This window comes from Baudoinia panamericana (genome assembly GCF_000338955.1).
Source record: "Baudoinia panamericana UAMH 10762 unplaced genomic scaffold BAUCOscaffold_3, whole genome shotgun sequence".
Lineage (NCBI taxonomy): Eukaryota > Fungi > Ascomycota > Dothideomycetes > Mycosphaerellales > Teratosphaeriaceae > Baudoinia > Baudoinia panamericana.
Window position 1 is genome coordinate 602,876 of NW_006911259.1, and position 16,470 is coordinate 619,345.

The 16,470-nt window shown below is 53.9% G+C and overlaps 9 protein-coding genes across 9 annotated transcripts; 3 read left to right on the plus strand and 6 right to left on the minus strand.

The window, feature by feature from the left end:
• Nucleotides 1-363: 363 nt before the first annotated feature.
• BAUCODRAFT_64949 (uncharacterized protein) lies at nucleotides 364-5,646 on the plus strand (the record flags this gene model as incomplete). Its single annotated transcript, XM_007675536.1, has 6 exons — nucleotides 364-1,347; nucleotides 1,399-1,885; nucleotides 3,427-3,466; nucleotides 3,533-3,611; nucleotides 3,667-3,732; nucleotides 3,787-5,646. The coding sequence occupies 6 exons, from the start codon at nucleotides 364-366 to the stop codon at nucleotides 5,644-5,646; spliced, it is 3,516 nt and encodes a 1,171-aa protein (XP_007673726.1).
• An 8-nt stretch (nucleotides 5,647-5,654) lies between these two features.
• On the minus strand, nucleotides 5,655-6,439 carry BAUCODRAFT_120151 (uncharacterized protein; the record flags this gene model as incomplete). Its single annotated transcript, XM_007675791.1, has 3 exons — nucleotides 5,655-6,039; nucleotides 6,098-6,273; nucleotides 6,383-6,439. The coding sequence occupies 3 exons, from the start codon at nucleotides 6,437-6,439 to the stop codon at nucleotides 5,655-5,657; spliced, it is 618 nt and encodes a 205-aa protein (XP_007673981.1).
• Nucleotides 6,440-6,808: 369 nt separating this feature from the next.
• On the plus strand, nucleotides 6,809-7,682 carry BAUCODRAFT_145869 (uncharacterized protein; the record flags this gene model as incomplete). The annotated part of the gene is made up of 2 exons (XM_007675792.1): nucleotides 6,809-7,580; nucleotides 7,630-7,682. The coding sequence occupies 2 exons, from the start codon at nucleotides 6,809-6,811 to the stop codon at nucleotides 7,680-7,682; spliced, it is 825 nt and encodes a 274-aa protein (XP_007673982.1).
• Nucleotides 7,683-8,184: 502 nt separating this feature from the next.
• Nucleotides 8,185-9,637, minus strand: BAUCODRAFT_120153 (uncharacterized protein; the record flags this gene model as incomplete). The annotated part of the gene is made up of 5 exons (XM_007675793.1): nucleotides 8,185-8,603; nucleotides 8,670-8,819; nucleotides 8,871-9,279; nucleotides 9,357-9,552; nucleotides 9,606-9,637. 5 exons carry the CDS (start codon nucleotides 9,635-9,637, stop codon nucleotides 8,185-8,187), a joined length of 1,206 nt encoding a protein of 401 aa, XP_007673983.1.
• Nucleotides 9,638-10,112: 475 nt separating this feature from the next.
• On the minus strand, nucleotides 10,113-11,399 carry BAUCODRAFT_64619 (uncharacterized protein; the record flags this gene model as incomplete). The annotated part of the gene is made up of 3 exons (XM_007675515.1): nucleotides 10,113-10,333; nucleotides 10,403-11,055; nucleotides 11,116-11,399. The coding sequence occupies 3 exons, from the start codon at nucleotides 11,397-11,399 to the stop codon at nucleotides 10,113-10,115; spliced, it is 1,158 nt and encodes a 385-aa protein (XP_007673705.1).
• A 459-nt stretch (nucleotides 11,400-11,858) lies between these two features.
• BAUCODRAFT_31130 (uncharacterized protein) lies at nucleotides 11,859-12,762 on the minus strand. The gene is made up of 3 exons (XM_007675330.1): nucleotides 12,633-12,762; nucleotides 12,277-12,537; nucleotides 11,859-12,217 (listed from the first exon to the last, which is right to left on the minus strand). The coding sequence occupies exons 1-3, from the start codon at nucleotides 12,736-12,738 to the stop codon at nucleotides 12,156-12,158; spliced, it is 429 nt and encodes a 142-aa protein (XP_007673520.1). The 5' UTR covers nucleotides 12,739-12,762; the 3' UTR covers nucleotides 11,859-12,155.
• A 556-nt stretch (nucleotides 12,763-13,318) lies between these two features.
• Nucleotides 13,319-14,339, plus strand: BAUCODRAFT_31133 (uncharacterized protein). Its single transcript, XM_007675331.1, has 2 exons — nucleotides 13,319-13,712; nucleotides 13,807-14,339. Exons 1-2 carry the CDS (start codon nucleotides 13,482-13,484, stop codon nucleotides 13,951-13,953), a joined length of 378 nt encoding a protein of 125 aa, XP_007673521.1. The 5' UTR covers nucleotides 13,319-13,481; the 3' UTR covers nucleotides 13,954-14,339.
• A 217-nt stretch (nucleotides 14,340-14,556) lies between these two features.
• BAUCODRAFT_129148 (uncharacterized protein) lies at nucleotides 14,557-15,655 on the minus strand (the record flags this gene model as incomplete). Its single annotated transcript, XM_007675794.1, has 2 exons — nucleotides 14,557-15,033; nucleotides 15,086-15,655. 2 exons carry the CDS (start codon nucleotides 15,653-15,655, stop codon nucleotides 14,557-14,559), a joined length of 1,047 nt encoding a protein of 348 aa, XP_007673984.1.
• BAUCODRAFT_31134 (uncharacterized protein) lies at nucleotides 15,650-16,212 on the minus strand. The gene has a single exon (XM_007675332.1). It carries the CDS (start codon nucleotides 16,075-16,077, stop codon nucleotides 15,913-15,915), a length of 165 nt encoding a protein of 54 aa, XP_007673522.1. The 5' UTR covers nucleotides 16,078-16,212; the 3' UTR covers nucleotides 15,650-15,912.
• Nucleotides 16,213-16,470: the final 258 nt, after the last annotated feature.

Below are 16,470 nucleotides of genomic sequence, written 5' to 3' on the forward strand. Positions count from 1 at the left end.
CGATCCATGGTCAGCAAGAGAACAGTATCTTTCTGGCATATCGGCGTTTCGCTGCTGCGGATCCTGTTAAACGGCTCGGATACCTCCACATTCGTATCTGGATCAACGATCTCATCTCCGATCTCTTGTCCCTCCGCTCGGCTTGCCGACCGTTTCTCAGCTACCAGACTTGGTCGCTCGACACTCTGTCTCATCATCAGCACTGCACACTGAGGCCCGCGCATTTCCTATATAACACATTCGCGATTATGGAGGCTGCAGAAAGACGGTACGTGCAAGCGTGAAATGACCAATCGTCGCGTGCTCGTATAAGGATGCTTTCTGCGCATCCTTTGCACGAGACGAATGGCGGCTTGCCGAGTCATGCTGACGAAAGGCAGACCTCAATTGCCGGCACTGAGTTATCTTGATGTAGACAAGGTGAAGCGGGAAGAAGAGGCGTACCAGAATCGCAACCTCAATCCACCACAAAGCTTGCCGCCGGCCACCTCTGCGAACCCAACCTTTCCATACCCGTCCGGGCCACCACCACCCTACAGTCAACCCGCACCGACCCATGCATCACTTGCACACGCATGGTCCGGCGTGCAGTCTGGCGTCCACACACCGCCTGAATCACGGCGGACTAGTGGGGATGAATATGATGCCAAACAGATCACCCGGCAATCACTGCCGTCCATTTCCGAAGCGCTAGGCGTGGACAACCAAACATCGTATTCAGCATCAATGCCTACGGGCCCGCAAACCGTGGCAGCGCATCAATCTCATCCGCAACCTGCGACTCCCGCATCGCCATTGTCCGCTACCAAGAAATACAGCATGGACCCGCCGCCGCCGCCGTCGCAAGCGCATACGAACCAGGCATCACAGCATTCATATCCACACTTTCGACCTGACCCGTCTCCGCATGGCTTCATCCCTCAGGAAGCGACGTCCCAACGGTCTGCTGCCTTGGAACGACCACCGCTGCACCTACAAACTTCGCAGCCTGTGTCTCAACCACCGCAGCCAGCGGCATATTCATACCCGCCTCATCCACCATCGGGCTATGAACGATCCGTGTCGCATCCTGCAGAGCCAATGGCGCCGCCGCCGTCCGGCTTTTCTTATGGCTACACTCCGTACCCACCGCGGTACGCTCAGCCTACTCCACCGGCAAGCGTAGCGTCTGGGCCCATATATCAACCTTCAGCGAATTATCCTGCTCCGGAAACTCCTCCCGCCTCGTGGAAGGCTGGTAGCTTAGTGCGGCAGGGTCCGAACGAGCGTGGTACTGGACCGGGCGACTACAGTGCTTCCGTCAAACGCCATCTTGACTTGTATGACTTGGAAGGAGCCTTAAATGCCGTACGTATAGACTTCGGCTTCTTAGTATTACATCACGCTAATACAGCGCAGATTGCATCATCAAGCGATATTCTTCTTGACTTCTCACGACGCTATGGAGACCGACTGCACCAGACAGCCCGCTCAGGCACACCGATGGCCTATTTCCCGGGCATGGTTGAGGTTGATGATATGATCGCCAAGTCTCGTTTGCAAGTGGAGTCACTTCTCAAAATTCGTGATGTCATTCTTGCTCAACAGGCGGAATATGACCAACAACTCTCGGATCAACGACAACAAAAGGCGGTTGTCGAAGCACCCGTTCCAGCGGTCGAGCACACTCCTGAGGTAGACGATTCCAAAGGCGGGTTTGCAGGCTCCGAGACGAAGAAACGGAGAGGGCGTGCTGCTCCGCCCGGACGCTGCCACAGCTGCAATCGGGCTGAGACACCCGAATGGCGAAGAGGTCCCGACGGCGCAAGGACCCTTTGCAACGCTTGCGGCCTGCATTATGCGAAGCTCACCCGGAAACAGCAAGGAGGCGGCAAAACGGCGAACGGTGGAAGTTCTAACATTAGGCCGAAGGAGAATTGAGGTTCTTTCTCGTCATCAAGGGCGCCGGTGGATTTTGCCACTCTACCCCGTCGTACCTCGGAGGACATCCGGATGGGCGACCAGAACCTCAGTCGCTCCGCGTCGGAGTGCAAAGGCCGTTTACCACAGTATCATTACGATTTCTACGACTGCACGCAGCGAATCAAGGTGTTATTAGACGCCACGACATCTGTACATCATTATTCAAGCGCATAAACTGAGCGGAGCATTTCAGCGGGGCTTTCAGGTCTCGCTTTCCGGCGACTATTAGGCCAGCACTCAACTGGTCCACGGCGTTTTGTCAATCCCAATTCGCTGTTGGATTGAGGGCATGGCCGCACACCAGGAGTTGTGCCTGTCACGGTGTTTCTTGTGTTTGGGTCGAAGATACCACGCAGCCTTCTAGGGCTTGCTCGAGTGCATGGACGGCGTTACATCGGCGGCGTGGTTCATTTACATGGTGTCTCGAGCGGAGGTAGTTTGTGGCTCGGGCCAGCCACGTGATTTCCTTGCGGAGGCAGTGAGATACTGGTCGACCTGATGGCTTCGGCCAGAGCGAAGCATGAAATGCCTTATATAGAAGGTTGACTTGTAGAGTAAGACCTGCTGCAGCGTGCTGCAGCATTGTGACTGCATGAACGATGATCACATGCCGTTTTCTCGAACATCCTCACAGATGTGGCGTTGACGCCCAATACGAGCGACGCCCTTGTCACGGTATCTACTGGTTGTACAGGCGCAATGCTAGCCTTTGTTGTACTGAGCTTCCCTAAAGATGCCGATGCCCATCGTTGACAGGAGGGTCACACGGCGTGCTCTGTACGCTCGCACATGCATGAACGTTTGATGAACCATCAAAGGGTCTGAGCTGCATCTCGGCCTGCTGCAGACGGTAGGCTGAGCATCCAGTGACGCCGCTTAAAGCAGGTTTGAGCTCTCAGCTCCATAAGTTCGCTTGCTGCCTGCTTCAGGTGAAACGTTTAACAGTTTCCGGAGCTCGAACGAATTGACAGCAATGCTTGTGTCACCATGCTATACCTAGTATGTCACCTGCGAGATGCTGTCGGCTTCTGGATGACCAGAAGCTCCATGCCTTTTCACCGTGAACTCCACAATGCGGCTCTGCATTTCGTGGTAGCGGAGGTTGAAAAGCTCGAAGCTTTGCATCATGGTTTGTAATCCACGACCATTCAAATGCCGCGAAAAGAATATACGCGCACGAGGCGCGTATGGTCTAGTCCTTGTCACGTAACAACTTGCACCTTTGGATCGGCAGGCGGGACGAGAATTAATCTAGGAAAACCGGTGCTTGCACGTTGGACGGGACCTTCCAATTTTGATGTTCGACCGGATTCAGGAGCAGTGAGACTGAGACCCAGAATGCGATAGCCAGGAAGAGCAGACGCTGCTCCGGCAGCCGACATCACCAAGCATCAGCGGACATTGCTGAAAGTAGCAGTAAAATAGGAAGAGACGGCGTGCAAATTGCAATAGCTGGCGCAGTAGAACGACATTTTGTTGCATTACCTCCGCTGCCGCAATATGGGTCTACTGTACGTGGCAATGCACAGCAGCTGCAATGCACTATGCGCGACAGCGGTTGACGTGTGAGCTGCAGCGCCGTTGGGACACCGCTTGAATGGCCGGAAGCGAAGAAAGTAGCTCAGCATGTACGAGAATGGGGTATTGAGGTATGTTAGAGCAGTATTCGCCGACCTTATCGAGCCATACTGATTGCATCCTCAGCAATTGCTTGCTATATGGCGGAGAGCGAAAGGCAAGGAGCGAGACGCGCTTCTTTGGGGTGACGAGGTGCGGTAGGCGCCCGTGCAAGTCTTGCACCGACCAAGCTGACGTTACCTGAAGATCGAGTACATAGTCGTCGCACTCAATGATGAAGAGCACAATGTCAAGCTCTCATTACGACAGGCCGACATCTTGGAAGCTTTGGCAAGCGATCCGGAACTTCTTAAACAAGGCGGCGGAGTGCCAGACCTGGCACGAGGACCGGTGAAGTCAGGCAAGACGGCGCCAACATTTCATCCAGAATTCGGACGCTTCATGCTGGAAGCCACCCCAGGCGCACCCTGGGGCATTGGTTTCAAAGACCTACTTGATGTGGAACAGGATATGAAATGGCGAAGACAGATCGCCAAAGACCATATGGATGCCGATGAGTTTCCGATCACAATGACTACATTCCCTCTGCTTGGCGACCGAAAGTCCATAACGCCGTGGTTCCCACCCTCTGGCCCAAGACTACGCTCACAGTTTGTCCCGGACGAAATTGCTAACCCGCATATACGCTTTCCTACATTGGCTGCCAATATCCGAGCGCGTAGAGGGCGGAAGGTTGAGCTCAACGTTCCTGTCTTCCACGATAAGCAGACAACCTGGCCTTTCAGCGATCCTACTGTTGACTACAACATGCATAACTGGCCAGAAGATGACGATGTGCGGAATGGCGCCGCCAAGGAGAACCACATTTATATGGATGCTATGGCGTTTGGCATGGGCAGCTGCTGCCTACAAATCACTTTCCAGGCCAAGAACATCGACGAAGGCCGCAAAATGTATGATCAGCTATCGCCTCTGGGTCCGGTCCTTCTTGCTCTGACTGCCGCAACACCGATATACAAAGGCTTCTTAGCCGATACCGACGTGCGGTGGAACCAGATTAGTCGGGCTGTCGATGACCGTACGCCGGAGGAGCTCGGCGAGAAGCCGCTTAAGAATGATCGATGGCGAATACCCAAGTCTCGCTATGCAAGCAACAGCACATACATATCGCAGGACCCACGTTTGCGGCCAGAGTACCTTGACCCTGATCTCGTTATTGACGAGAAGCTCAAGGATCGGCTGGTAGAAGGCGGCATGGACGACCTGTTAGCAACGCACTTTGCGCACCTTTTCATACGCGACCCAATTGTGGTGTTCTCCGAGGACCTCAAAGAACTTGATCTGGACAAAGCCGACCATTTTGAGAACCTGCAGAGTACCAACTGGCAACATATGCGCTTCAAGCCGCCTCCGCCAGGTAGTGAGATTGGGTGGCGGGTCGAAGTGCGGCCCATGGAGATCCAGATCACCGACTTTGAGAATGCTGCGTTTTCGGTCTTTGTCGTGCTGATCACCCGTGCGCTTCTCAGTTTTGACCTGAACTTCTACATTCCAATCACGCGGACGACTCAGAATATGGAAACGGCGCATAGAAGGGATGCTGTCCTGAACGACATGTTCTATTTCCGGAAAGATCCATTACCGAAGCGGCCCTCAAAGACGAATGGCGCATCCAATCCGCCATCTGGATCATCGACGCCTCGCATGCATCCCATCATACCTCCCGACTCACCCGTTGGATCAGTAGAAGACGAGTACGAGCTGATGACTGTAGATGAGATCATCAACGGCAGGGCAGACGGCACCTTCCCAGGCCTGATACCGTTGGTTGAGTCTTATCTTGACAGCGTCAATGTAGACGTTGAGACCCGTTGCGAGCTCGCGCAGTACCTTGCTCTAATCCGAGGTAGAGCGAATGGATCGCTGTGGACCGCGGCCAAGTGGATTCGTTATTTCGTGCGTGAGCACAAAGGGTACAATTTCGATAGCGTCGTCAGCGATGGCATAGTGTATGACTTGGTGAAGGCTGCCGAGCGCCTGACAGTGAACGAAGGCCGGGACGGTTTCGGCAAAGAGATGCTTGGGGAGTGTCGACAGCGCAGATGACGATGGAGTCATCTAATGCTTCGCACCAGAGCTCTTAGATCCCCGCCTTCCACATACTCCTCGCCTTCGCCACCACCGCCTTGACCCCAGCCTTCTCCGACCTCGCCTGTAATTCGCGCAGGCCTGCCGCCTACGACCGACCCGGGCGGTATGGTCATGTGAGATGGCACGACAGTGTTGGGCAGGATCTTGCAGTTATCCCTAATTACGCTGAATGCTGAGAGCACGCAGTTAGTGCCAATATGCACGTTGGATGAGATGACCGCTGACGAGACGTAAGTGCCTGGACCGATGAAGACGTTGTCCCCTATCCTCATGGGATAGAAGACCATTCGCCCTCGGCTGATACGATGTGGTGGGCGGATGGTGCAGTTAGTCGAGATGATGCTCGCGCTAAGAGCGGCAATCTTAGCTGTTGTATCTAACACTGTTCCGACTAAAGGCGGCTTACCGTCCAACATGTATAGCGGTTACTGGACCTTCCTTCTCACCGTCTGCCATCTTCTCGGGCTTGCGAACAAGATCTCCTCTGAGCATTGCTCCAGCCATTACGACGGATTTGCCACCAAGCATGATGTTCTGCTTCCCCTCGATGATTGAGCGTCGAGAGATCTTGTTGCCCGTATCCTTGCTGCCTGTTAGTTCGGAAAAACCATGACACTTCTGATCTCGAGATAGTCCATAATGTTCGGGACGTGACGAAGTTCAGTATAATGCTGAGCTATCGAAGACCTACCGTCTCAATGTATTCGCTCTTGGCTGAGCGACGGGTGGCAGGGGTGGGACGCGACATCTTCGTGTCGCTGAACAGCCCAGCCAGTGCGTGACGAGCTTAAGTTAAGTCTCCTCCACGTTGGTCGGATGCCGTTGGTGTGTGGCGTGGGAGTCTGCACGTGCGGAAGCTCCCGCCGACCCCAGCACCTCCACCACGCGCTCAACGTGCTCCTATAAACGTTAGCTCCAAACCCATGCGGACAGCATTCCCTGCTTACACCACCATCCTTGTGCCAGCCAAGCTGCTGGCGTGCTCGGCGCCAACGGGGCTCTGATAAGATGGCTCTCGTTGCCACGCGCATAGCAGCCAGATTGTCATCAGTCAGTGTCGGTGTTTGGCGACGAGCCAGGCTCTTCCGCCCGGGAAGGAGTCATGATCTCCCGAACCATGTGGGCGCAACAGCGCCTCAAAGGCCAGCATGAGGATCTGGGCTTGTTAAGCCGCGCTGAGAAAGGGTATGGCACTATGGCTGCGCACCTTCCTCGAGGTGTAAAGCCCGTTGCGGGAGGGCGGCCAGTAGGCGAGACTTGGATGTCGTCGCTGGACGGTGATATCGAGCTCTCTGCGATCACCATACCGGGAACCCACGACAGTGCTGCATTCACGAGCATGTTTCCATTCATCCAAACGCAGACACTCAACATCATGCAACAGCTCAATGCTGGTATCCGCTACCTTGATCTGCGGTGCGGACTCCTTGACAACCAAGTTGAGATGGTCCACGGCGAAGCAATCCTCGGCCTCAAACTAAGCCTGGTACTAGATGCTATGTATCTATGGCTCGCGTCGCACCCAAGCGAAGCGCTCATCGTGCAACTCAAGCAAGACCGGAAGTCAGAGCGCTCGAATGTACGCTTTGCTCAAGCAATCTTCAGCTGCCTTGCGCAGAATCCGCAACGCTGGCGAACCGCGAACACTACGCCAAAGCTCTGCGAGCTGCGTGGTAGGATTCAACTCTTCCGACGCTTCGCGACTACATACCCGTGCGCATACGGCATAGATGTGACGCAGTGGATGGACAATCCTTCCCATCCTTTCACCATCAGCACAAAGCATGAAGTCCAGGTCACAGTTCAGGACCACTATAGCTTCCCTGACCCACAACCTCTGCCTTCAGTGATTGCTACTAAAGGTGGCAATATCTCTCAGCTACTGGACCGTGCCTCTACGGACACAGCTACGGGTCACTGGTATATTAACTTCACTAGTGCATACGAGTTCAATCTTCACCACCAAATACCGCCTCGTGAGGTTGCAATAGGTGGCTGGTGGAGCTTCCGGTGGGAAGAAGGCATGAACCCCCGGCTCCGAGCTTACCTCAAAAGACATCCTGGTAAACGTCGTTTGGGTATCACAGCGATGGACTTCCCCGAAAATGGCACCACCAATGTTATCACTGCATTGATTCAGACCAACTTCGATGACCACCAGCAGGAAGCAACATCTCCGATTTGCTTCGCACTGAAAATAGCTTTCGAACTCGCACTTTTGTTGATCGCCGCAGGATCCGCTACCCTCCTTGTCTTCATTATGATTAACATGAGATGAATTGAGACCCGCAAAGGGAGAGACATGGTCCGCTGCGGTCCAGGGGTTCCAATATTGTCTTGCGAGATGCCGCATACAGCGCTTCAGAAAGCTTTATAGCAGCCACCGTCACAGGGATCACCTCACAGGAACGGCCTGGCGCTGCCAGTCGACTCCCCACTGGCCTTTCGCAGCCGAGGGTCGCTACGCGGGCTGGCAGGCCGTCATAGACGTGCTCAGGGTTGGCCTGGCCAGATTTCGTCCGCAATCTGTCGGACCAGCTTCAGCTTTTTCACCATGTCATCATACTCCAGCAAATTGCCGTCCTCATGGCTTGCGAACCCACATTGAGGGCTGACACCCAATCTTTGGAGTGCTTCGTCCTTGCTCTCACCGCTACCGGCCGCGACGAATTCTGCGGCCTTGTATATTCGCTGCTTCATCTCCTCTTTGTCTTCGAGCTTTGGAAACTTGCTGGTAATGACACCCAGGATGACGTTCTTGTTCTTCGGCAGTTCCTTCAGCGGCTCGAAGCCCCCTGCGCGACTGGTGTCGTATTCGAGGTAATACGTCGAAACTTCCAAATCATGGAAGAGCTTGCGGGCTATGCGGTCATAGCCACCTTCGGAGAAATGGCGGCTATTGACGAAGTTGCCTGCCATTTTGGTCACAATTAGCGGCATTTCAACGCTGGCAAGAGCCACATTCTTCGATGACGCACCACGGCAAAGATGAATCCCAAGATGCATATCCGCTGGCCGCTGGAAACAGTCGTTGTAGAAAGCGATATAAGCATCGAAGAGCTCGTCGATAGTCCTCGTGTTGTTGTTATCCTGCTTCCAACCTTCTATCATCTTCTCCGAACAGAAGTCTACAGCATTCGGTAAGCTCCGACCATCGCACCCCTAGTCGAGAAACTTACATGCAAGGTTCGGGTCATCGACCTGCGCGTTGCGAAGCCCAGCATCGTACAGTATTTTCAACTCGGCCTGGTACGCTTTGGCAATGTCCGCGAAGTACTGGTCGTCGTTCTGATATACCTCCTTCGGATATGCCATACCTTCCATATAGCGCAAGTGGTACCAGTTCGGAGCCGCGAGCGTCATCTTGATATCGCCGTGCCGGTCCGTCGGCGTGATGCTTTTGAGAAATTCAAACTGGTCGATATACGAGCTCTTGCCGCTATGGCTGATCTTGCCGTCGCATATGACGCTTTCTCCAGGCACCTTCTCGGCTTCAACGAACGCTGCGATATCTGGAACGTATTGACGGAAGATCTTGAGGTCTGGGTTAAAGATCTCTTTCATGCCGTTGAGGCTCGGGAAGAAAGTCTACATTGCACAAGCTGTGCGTCAGCCCATTCTAGACCTCCACCAGAAATACCAATTCGGCAAGCAAGTCGACTTACACCCCAGAACATATGCCTACGATACTCGCCATCGCTAATTGCTCGAAAGCCGCAGTCGAGCTGAATCTGTACAATCTCGCGAATGCTCTCGTCCTCCAATGGCTGGAGGCCGTCTTCGCTGTCTTTCTTTTGTTGTATGGCATGACGCTTGTTTAGGAGCTTGGAGGGACGAAGGAGGGAGCCCAAGTGCTCCGCTCTACGACATTGTGAGTTGATGTGGTAGCTTCCACCCTGATGGATTGATTGTACCTGAACGGAGGATCACGTGGTGCGGCGGACATCCTAGCAAGTCTATCTTTTGAAACAAAATAAGAACAATAGGGTACTACCTGCGGTTAGTTGTCGTGGACAGGCTTGTCTAATGTCTACAAGGAGACAATACGCCGTTTGAGAGCCTGCGTATAAACCCACCTTTGCGACCTCTTTTCCACCGAAGCGGGGCGCAAAGCACTGCAATGTTGTCAACCCCACATCGAAGCTGGGTCAACGGCTTCGTCATTACAGCTCGGCGCAGGACAAGGTGATTCCGGCAACCCGCTATTATATCGACGCGGGTATTGACTGATGTTGCAGAGCAACCCAGGCTCAAGGACCCCAACGGCTCCAGCCGCTTGTTGCGATTGTACCATTATGTACATTGTTTTCGTGGCTGTTGCGCACATTAAGGTCAACGTCTACCTTCTAGACCTTCCTCCGCCAAGCAGCCATAGTCACGCCACTCAATCTACGCAGAACCAATATACTAGGCAAGCCAACCTACTCCTTTCTCATGTCCACCACGCAGCGTATACAATCGCCGGCCTTCATGTCGCTGAACGCTTGGTTGATGCCAGATAGCGGTTGACGGTGAGTAATGAACTCGTCGACCTTGAGCTTGCCGGTCATGTAGTCGTCGACTAGATCGGGAAGCTGAGTGCGCCCCTTGACGCCGCCGAATGCGCAGCCTTTCCAGCGTCGGCCCGTGACAAGTTGGAATGCTAGTAATACATCAGTTCAACCGAGTATACGAACGCACTCGGCGTTGTTGAGAGGGAGGTAACGCTTACGTCTCGTGCTGATCTCCTGGCCTGCAGCGGCGACACCAATAATGATGCTCTCGCCCCAGCCCTTGTGGCAAGCCTCAAGCGCACTCCTCATCACGTGGACATTGCCCGTGCAGTCGAAGGTATAGTCCAGCCCACCATCGGTCATATCGACCAATCTCTGCTGGATCGTCTCGCCCTCCTTCAAGTCCTTGGCCGGGTTCACAAAGTGGGTGGCGCCAAACTTCTCCGCCCAATTCTTCTTCGCATCGTTGACGTCTACAACGATGATTTTGCTCGCACCATTCTTAACCGCGCCCTGAATCACACTGAGACCGACACAGCCCGCACCGAATACAGCGACGGTGGAGCCTTTCTCAACACCACCGTGTCCGGCTGTGATGACCGCGGCGCCGTAGCCAGTAGTGATACCGCAGCCTAGCAAGCATGTCCTGTCCATTGGCGCGTCCTTTGTGATGGCCACGACGGAGATGTCGGCAACGACGGTGTACTGCGAGAAAGTCGATGTGCCCATGAAGTGGAGGAGCTCTTTGCCTTTGCACTTGAAGCGGGAAGTGCCATCCGGCATCACGCCTTTGCCCTGTGTTGCTCGGATCTTACCACAAAGGTTGGTCTTGCCAGACTTGCAGAACTTGCATTCGCGGCATTCCGGTGTGCTGTGCCAGGTCGTCAGCATTACAGAACGCCTCCAACAGCTTTGCAGACATGATACGTACTATAGCGCGACGACACAGTCTCCCTTCTTCACATTCGTGACACCCTCGCCCACGCTCTCGACGACACCAGCACCCTCATGTCCAAGCACGATGGGGAAGGCACCCTCCGGATCCTTGCCGCTGAGTGTGTACGCATCCGTATGACAGACACCGGTGTAGTAGATTTGAATGCGGACCTCGTGCGCCTTGGGCGGTGCCACTTCGATGTCTTCGATGCTGAGGTCCTTTGCTGCGTCCCAGGCGACGGCGGCCTTGCAGGTAATGGTCTTGCCTTCGGTGGACATCTTAGTATGAAGTAGTGTATGAAGACTGTTGGATTAGGTGTAGGAGTGAGGTTGCAGGAGAGAAAGTGTAAGAGAGACACAGCAGTAAGAAAGACACTTCACCGTCCGTTGGTATTGACTTCGGCAATTGAGGAGGCTCTCAAGGTCTCGACATGAAGCTACGGGCGAAGAATGATGTACGGCAGACGGAGATAGTGGGGTCTTTCTCGGTAGAGGGGCAAGACGGACTGGAAAGTTTCCGTGGTCGCGAGGCAAAGGAGAGAGCGCGGCTGTTGCGGGACTGGAACCGCTTGCCGGATGGAGACAGCGTGTCCACAGTACGGTGGTGTGGTATCAAGGACGGAGCGGATATACATCGGGAGAGTGTTGAGTGAGTGCTTGACTCAAGACATCTATATGCACAGAGTTAGGCTTGACAAGCAACTGCACACCAGAAGACCATCAAGGTGACGAGGAGGGCGTGCGGCTGGAGCTTAAGCAGCTGTGACGGAACATGCGCCAGACGTGCAATGCACATGGCATATCCAGAGCATATCTACTAGACCGCTAAAACGCCGGCTGAAATGTACAACTACATGTAGCTCTGACGGCGCTCCTCAAAGCGCACATATGACAGCCTGAACCGAGCGTTCGACGCTGTCTCCTCCACTGACCATTCCCGTCTCCTCAACCACCCAACCCCATCATCGTGACTATCTGCGCGTTGGCGTTCACTTGGTATTGTCTGCGCACACTCCCCACCAATTCCGCGCTGATCTAGCACTTGGCATCGCCTGCTCTGGAGTTCATGAGCAGGGCGACGATGAGACCGTACAGACCTAAGGACCAAGTTCAGTCATCACCCAAGACAGATTAACACTGATCGAGCTCCACTCACCCAACACTTCGGCGAAAATGAGAATGAGAATCATGCCGACGAATAGTCGTGGTTGCTGGGCGGTACCACGTACACCGGCATCACCGACAATACCAATGGCAAAGCCGGCAGCGAGACCAGCCAGACCGACAGATAGACCAGCGCCAAGCTGGATGAAGTTGGCGAAGAGTGTTGTTTCTTGGGCGAGGTTGTTGGAGATCAACACGGAAACGACAAGGCCGTAGATGGCAATGATACCAGCCATAATGACTGGAATGATGTCTACATGGCAGTGTCAGCATACAGACCGTCTGCAAACGAGACCATGACCACAAGGCGGTGGTAGCTGAAGCTCGGAGCGTAGCATGTGAACGTACTCTTGACAATCAGGTCAGGCCTGAGGACACCCATTGCAGAGATACCAACGCCAGCCTTCGCCGTGCCGTAGGCTGCTCCGAAGCAGGTGAAGACGATGGCGGACATGCAGCCCATCGCTCCGAAGAACGGCTAGAAATGACGTTAGCTCTCCTGCTTCTACATCCCACAACGCAGCACTCCCGTGTGCGCAGTATAGCCAGGCAATCTAGTCTCTTGCTTCTGTTTGCTCGTGTTCAAGCATATTCATGTGAAGTTCAAAGCTGCAGAAGCCGCTGAGGGGGTGATAGGGATGGAAATGCGGTGGCACTTACGGCGTACACGGGGCTGCGAACACGGCTCTGTCAGCATATACATCATCACATACGACCCATCCAAGCGCATCAGCCGCGAGTTGAACAATCGTTAGGCAACCCTAGATGGTATGCGTCTATGATGCGCCGGAAAAGCAATGCTGTGGCCTGGCACTCACCAGTTATCGGAAGACATCTTGTCGGTCTGGCGGTAATTCGGAAGGTTCTGTGAGTTGTCAAGAGCTCGAGCTTGGGATGTGATATGACTTTGGGAAGTCGCTGATAGGTGGCGAATGCTGGACGAGGTGTCGTTGATGCAGATAGCAGAAACGCCTTCCAAGTCGTCACGGACACGGACAAAGCTGGGTGTCTTGGCACGCCTCCCGGCCGGCTGAACTTCGGCGGCGCAAACCATCTTCACACCTTCGAATTCGCTGCGAGCTACGAGATATTCTTCACTACTGACCGGACAAGGCCGTGATCTCACCTAACAGCACGAGTGAGCCTTGTCGCCCTTCCCGTCCTCCATTGCTCGGCCCCAAACATCTTTGCATCGAAATGGCCACCGAATCCGCCGCCTGGCCCGTCGCCGACCAAGCGCTTACCCAGGAAATCCTCGATCTTGTGCAACAAGCCAGTCATTACCGCCAGCTCAAGAAAGGTGCCAATGAGGCGACCAAGACGCTCAACCGCGGTATATCGGAGATCATCATCCTCGCGGCAGATACCGCTCCCTTGGCCATTCTCTTGCACCTGCCACTGTTATGCGAAGACAAGAACACACCTTATGTGAGTACCGCATTCCAACGTAGCTAGAGGCTTAACGAGGCGACTCTTGGAGCCTTGGCGAGCGCAGGGGATATACTGACCGTGCTCGGAACAGGTCTACGTACCCTCGAAGATGGCGCTCGGTAGAGCCTGCGGTGTCAGCCGCGCAGTTATCAGCTGCAGCATCACGACCAACGAAGCCAGTGATCTGATGGGACAAATTCGTGCGTTGAAAGACAAGGTCGAGAGACTCATGATCTAGACGGATCATCACTTGAAATTAGAGTTGAATGAGGGAAGGCCTGGGTTTTGTAACGGCGATCGCCCTGTCACCAACGTGAGCGCAGGAAAGTGGGTGCTGACGAGGCCGATAAGTCCTCGACTCTCTGTCTCTCCCTGTGAAGGCAAGAAAATATGCGTATCAATAGGATAAACATAACGTCCCACAACGACAGCCAGCTTCTGGTTAATCTTCAGTTTTAACAGCACTATGCGATTGCTCAATGCTGGAGATGAGACATTGTGAATAAACTGGTTCAATGAATTCCGCAAGCATCATTCAATGAGTATTGTCATCGCTGCTCTAGAAGACTTTGCTCAATGCATGTAAAATACTCCTGAACACCCTCCAAAACAAAATCCGCTCACTGTATCCTATATATTGCTTTTTCTTCTTTACCGTCCCATCCATACAACAGTAACATAAACCATTCGAACTCTGACAAAATGGCGCGCTGCGGAAGGTCACCCCAAGACTAAACCATGATCATGGTGATCTCTGTTCCTTGCCCTGCTGATGCTGAGTACAAAGCGATTGGTCGTACCAATACTCAAGCATCACACAGCAGCCCAAGACCGATTGCGCTTACTGCACATCGTTCGCCAGCAGTGGCAGCAACACGCCAGTTGTGACCTTGCTGTTTGGCGACCCGCATCCAGTCTGTCCGGTTTTCATGTAGCAGTAACCCGAGCTGCCATCCGGTGGCGCATTGTACACAACCGCGCCGCAAGTGGTGTTCGTGCTGGCGCCGAGCTTGTTGTCGTTGTAGTAGCCGCATTCAGCCACGCAGTCGTTGAAGGAGGCGCAAGCGGGATACGGGCTTGGAGGAGCCGGGCCGTTCTGGTAGCAGAAGAAGCTCACGATGTCCTGGCCGGCAAAGTCGAGGTTGTTGAAGACGCCGTAGCTCTGGCTGTTGGGAAGAGTGAGCACCCCGGTCGGAGATGGCAGGATGGTGAAAGTGCTGGTGTAGTACTGGGTGGCGGAATATGTTGAGGTGAAGGTGGTAGATGTGGTAACGGAAGTGACGGTCACGGAGGCGGTAGAGGCGATGACCTTGGTGATCTGAAGTCGTTTGGTCAGCTTAGGAGATACTCGCTACTTGAGGTAGACTTACGGTCTTCACAGGCAGTGTGGTCGTAACAATGCTTAAGCTAGTGGGAGTCGGGATATCGAGGCAGCCACAGGCCGAGCTAAGTGCTGCACCCTGCCACTTCGTCAAGCACGTCGGCGTGCCCAATGCAGTAGTTGTCTGTGGCTTGGTAGTGGTGGTACAAGGCTTGGTATCACGCTTGGCGATGGTCGCAGCAGACGTAAGGTTGCTCGAAGCAATGACAGTTGCGCCGAGTGCGCAGGTGGAGGTCGTACTAATGGCGACGACTGGGTAGACAGTCGTGACCGTGCTCACCAGGACGGTAGAGATCGCGGTGATGGTAGCAGTAGACGGGACACTGCTGGTGATGGTTTTGCAAGCTGGAGAGGAAGTGACTGTTGCAGTTGAAGTGATCGTCGGAATTGAGAGCAGGCTGCTGCAGAAAGGTGTGGCAACGCTTTGCTGGTGCATAAGCGTCACGATGTCTTGAACTATGTCGCATATGGCATTGCGCTCCTCGAGGGAGGCAGCAATCTCCACCGGAGAGGCTACGGCAGCCGCCGCAAAAAGCGCGGCGAAGAAGAGCTTTGCCATTGCAGAGTTGAAGAGAGGGATAGCAAGTGAGTGCGATTCGATATACGAAGGGATTGTAATGACGAAGTGTCTAACGAGTGTGGAAGATAGTGTATCTCAAATGACAGTGTCTTGGACCGCTCGGTAGGATGGTGATGATGTTCTGTGATGATCATTGCAAGAGGCGGAACTTGCGAGGGTATTTATGTCTGTAAGGAGACTGATATCAGAGAGTACACTTACAACCGTACAAGTTGCACGGAGGTCGCGTGTCGGTACTACTCTTCGCAATGCACATATTGGGGCGAGATACCGAGAGCCCGGTTAGCGGGCCATTCTCTGGTCGAGGGAAACGACCGCGATGCCACAGAGTCGCCGTTGCGCACGTAGCCGACAATGGTTCCATTTCCCACAATATGCGAAGGACCTATTTCGCACGGCATCGGACGTTGCTGGCAGCAGTTAGTATTCCGAAGTCGTTGGAAACAAGCCAGGCACAGGCCATCATGGCGCTTAACTTTTCGGTTGTAACTTGGTTCACCACGTGAGTCTCCACTCCGTCGACGGTGCTATACCGAGAAAACCAAACGCTCCAGAACAATCTTCCCGAAGCTCTGAGCTCTGAGAAGCCTAGCAATAGTCAGCAACGCATTGCCGATGTGAAACGAGAGAAGCTGAAAGGGAAAGCATGGAGTCGAAGCTTTACTAAAAGCGGACATTTACCGAGGAAAGGGCCGCGCCGTGTCTCTGCCCGGAGTCTACGCATGGAATAGGACAGACTCCTTGTCCTGGACTGCTCATGTTGCAATACACACACGGATTCACTCAGGACTGCT

Coding starts and splice junctions, on each gene's coding strand:
- BAUCODRAFT_31130 (XM_007675330.1), bottom strand. CDS start 12,738: ATGTCCGCCATCGTCTTCACCTGCTTCGGAGCAGCCTACGGCACGGCG. Junction 12,538..12,632: donor GCCTGACCTGATTGTCAAGA/GTACGTTCACAT, acceptor ACTGCCATGTAG/ACATCATTCCAGTCATTATG. Junction 12,218..12,276: donor CATTTTCGCCGAAGTGTTGG/GTGAGTGGAGCT, acceptor CTTGGTCCTTAG/GTCTGTACGGTCTCATCGTC.
- BAUCODRAFT_31133 (XM_007675331.1), top strand. CDS start 13,482: ATGGCCACCGAATCCGCCGCCTGGCCCGTCGCCGACCAAGCGCTTACC. Junction 13,713..13,806: donor AAGACAAGAACACACCTTAT/GTGAGTACCGCA, acceptor TGCTCGGAACAG/GTCTACGTACCCTCGAAGAT.
- BAUCODRAFT_31134 (XM_007675332.1), bottom strand. CDS start 16,077: ATGCCGTGCGAAATAGGTCCTTCGCATATTGTGGGAAATGGAACCATT.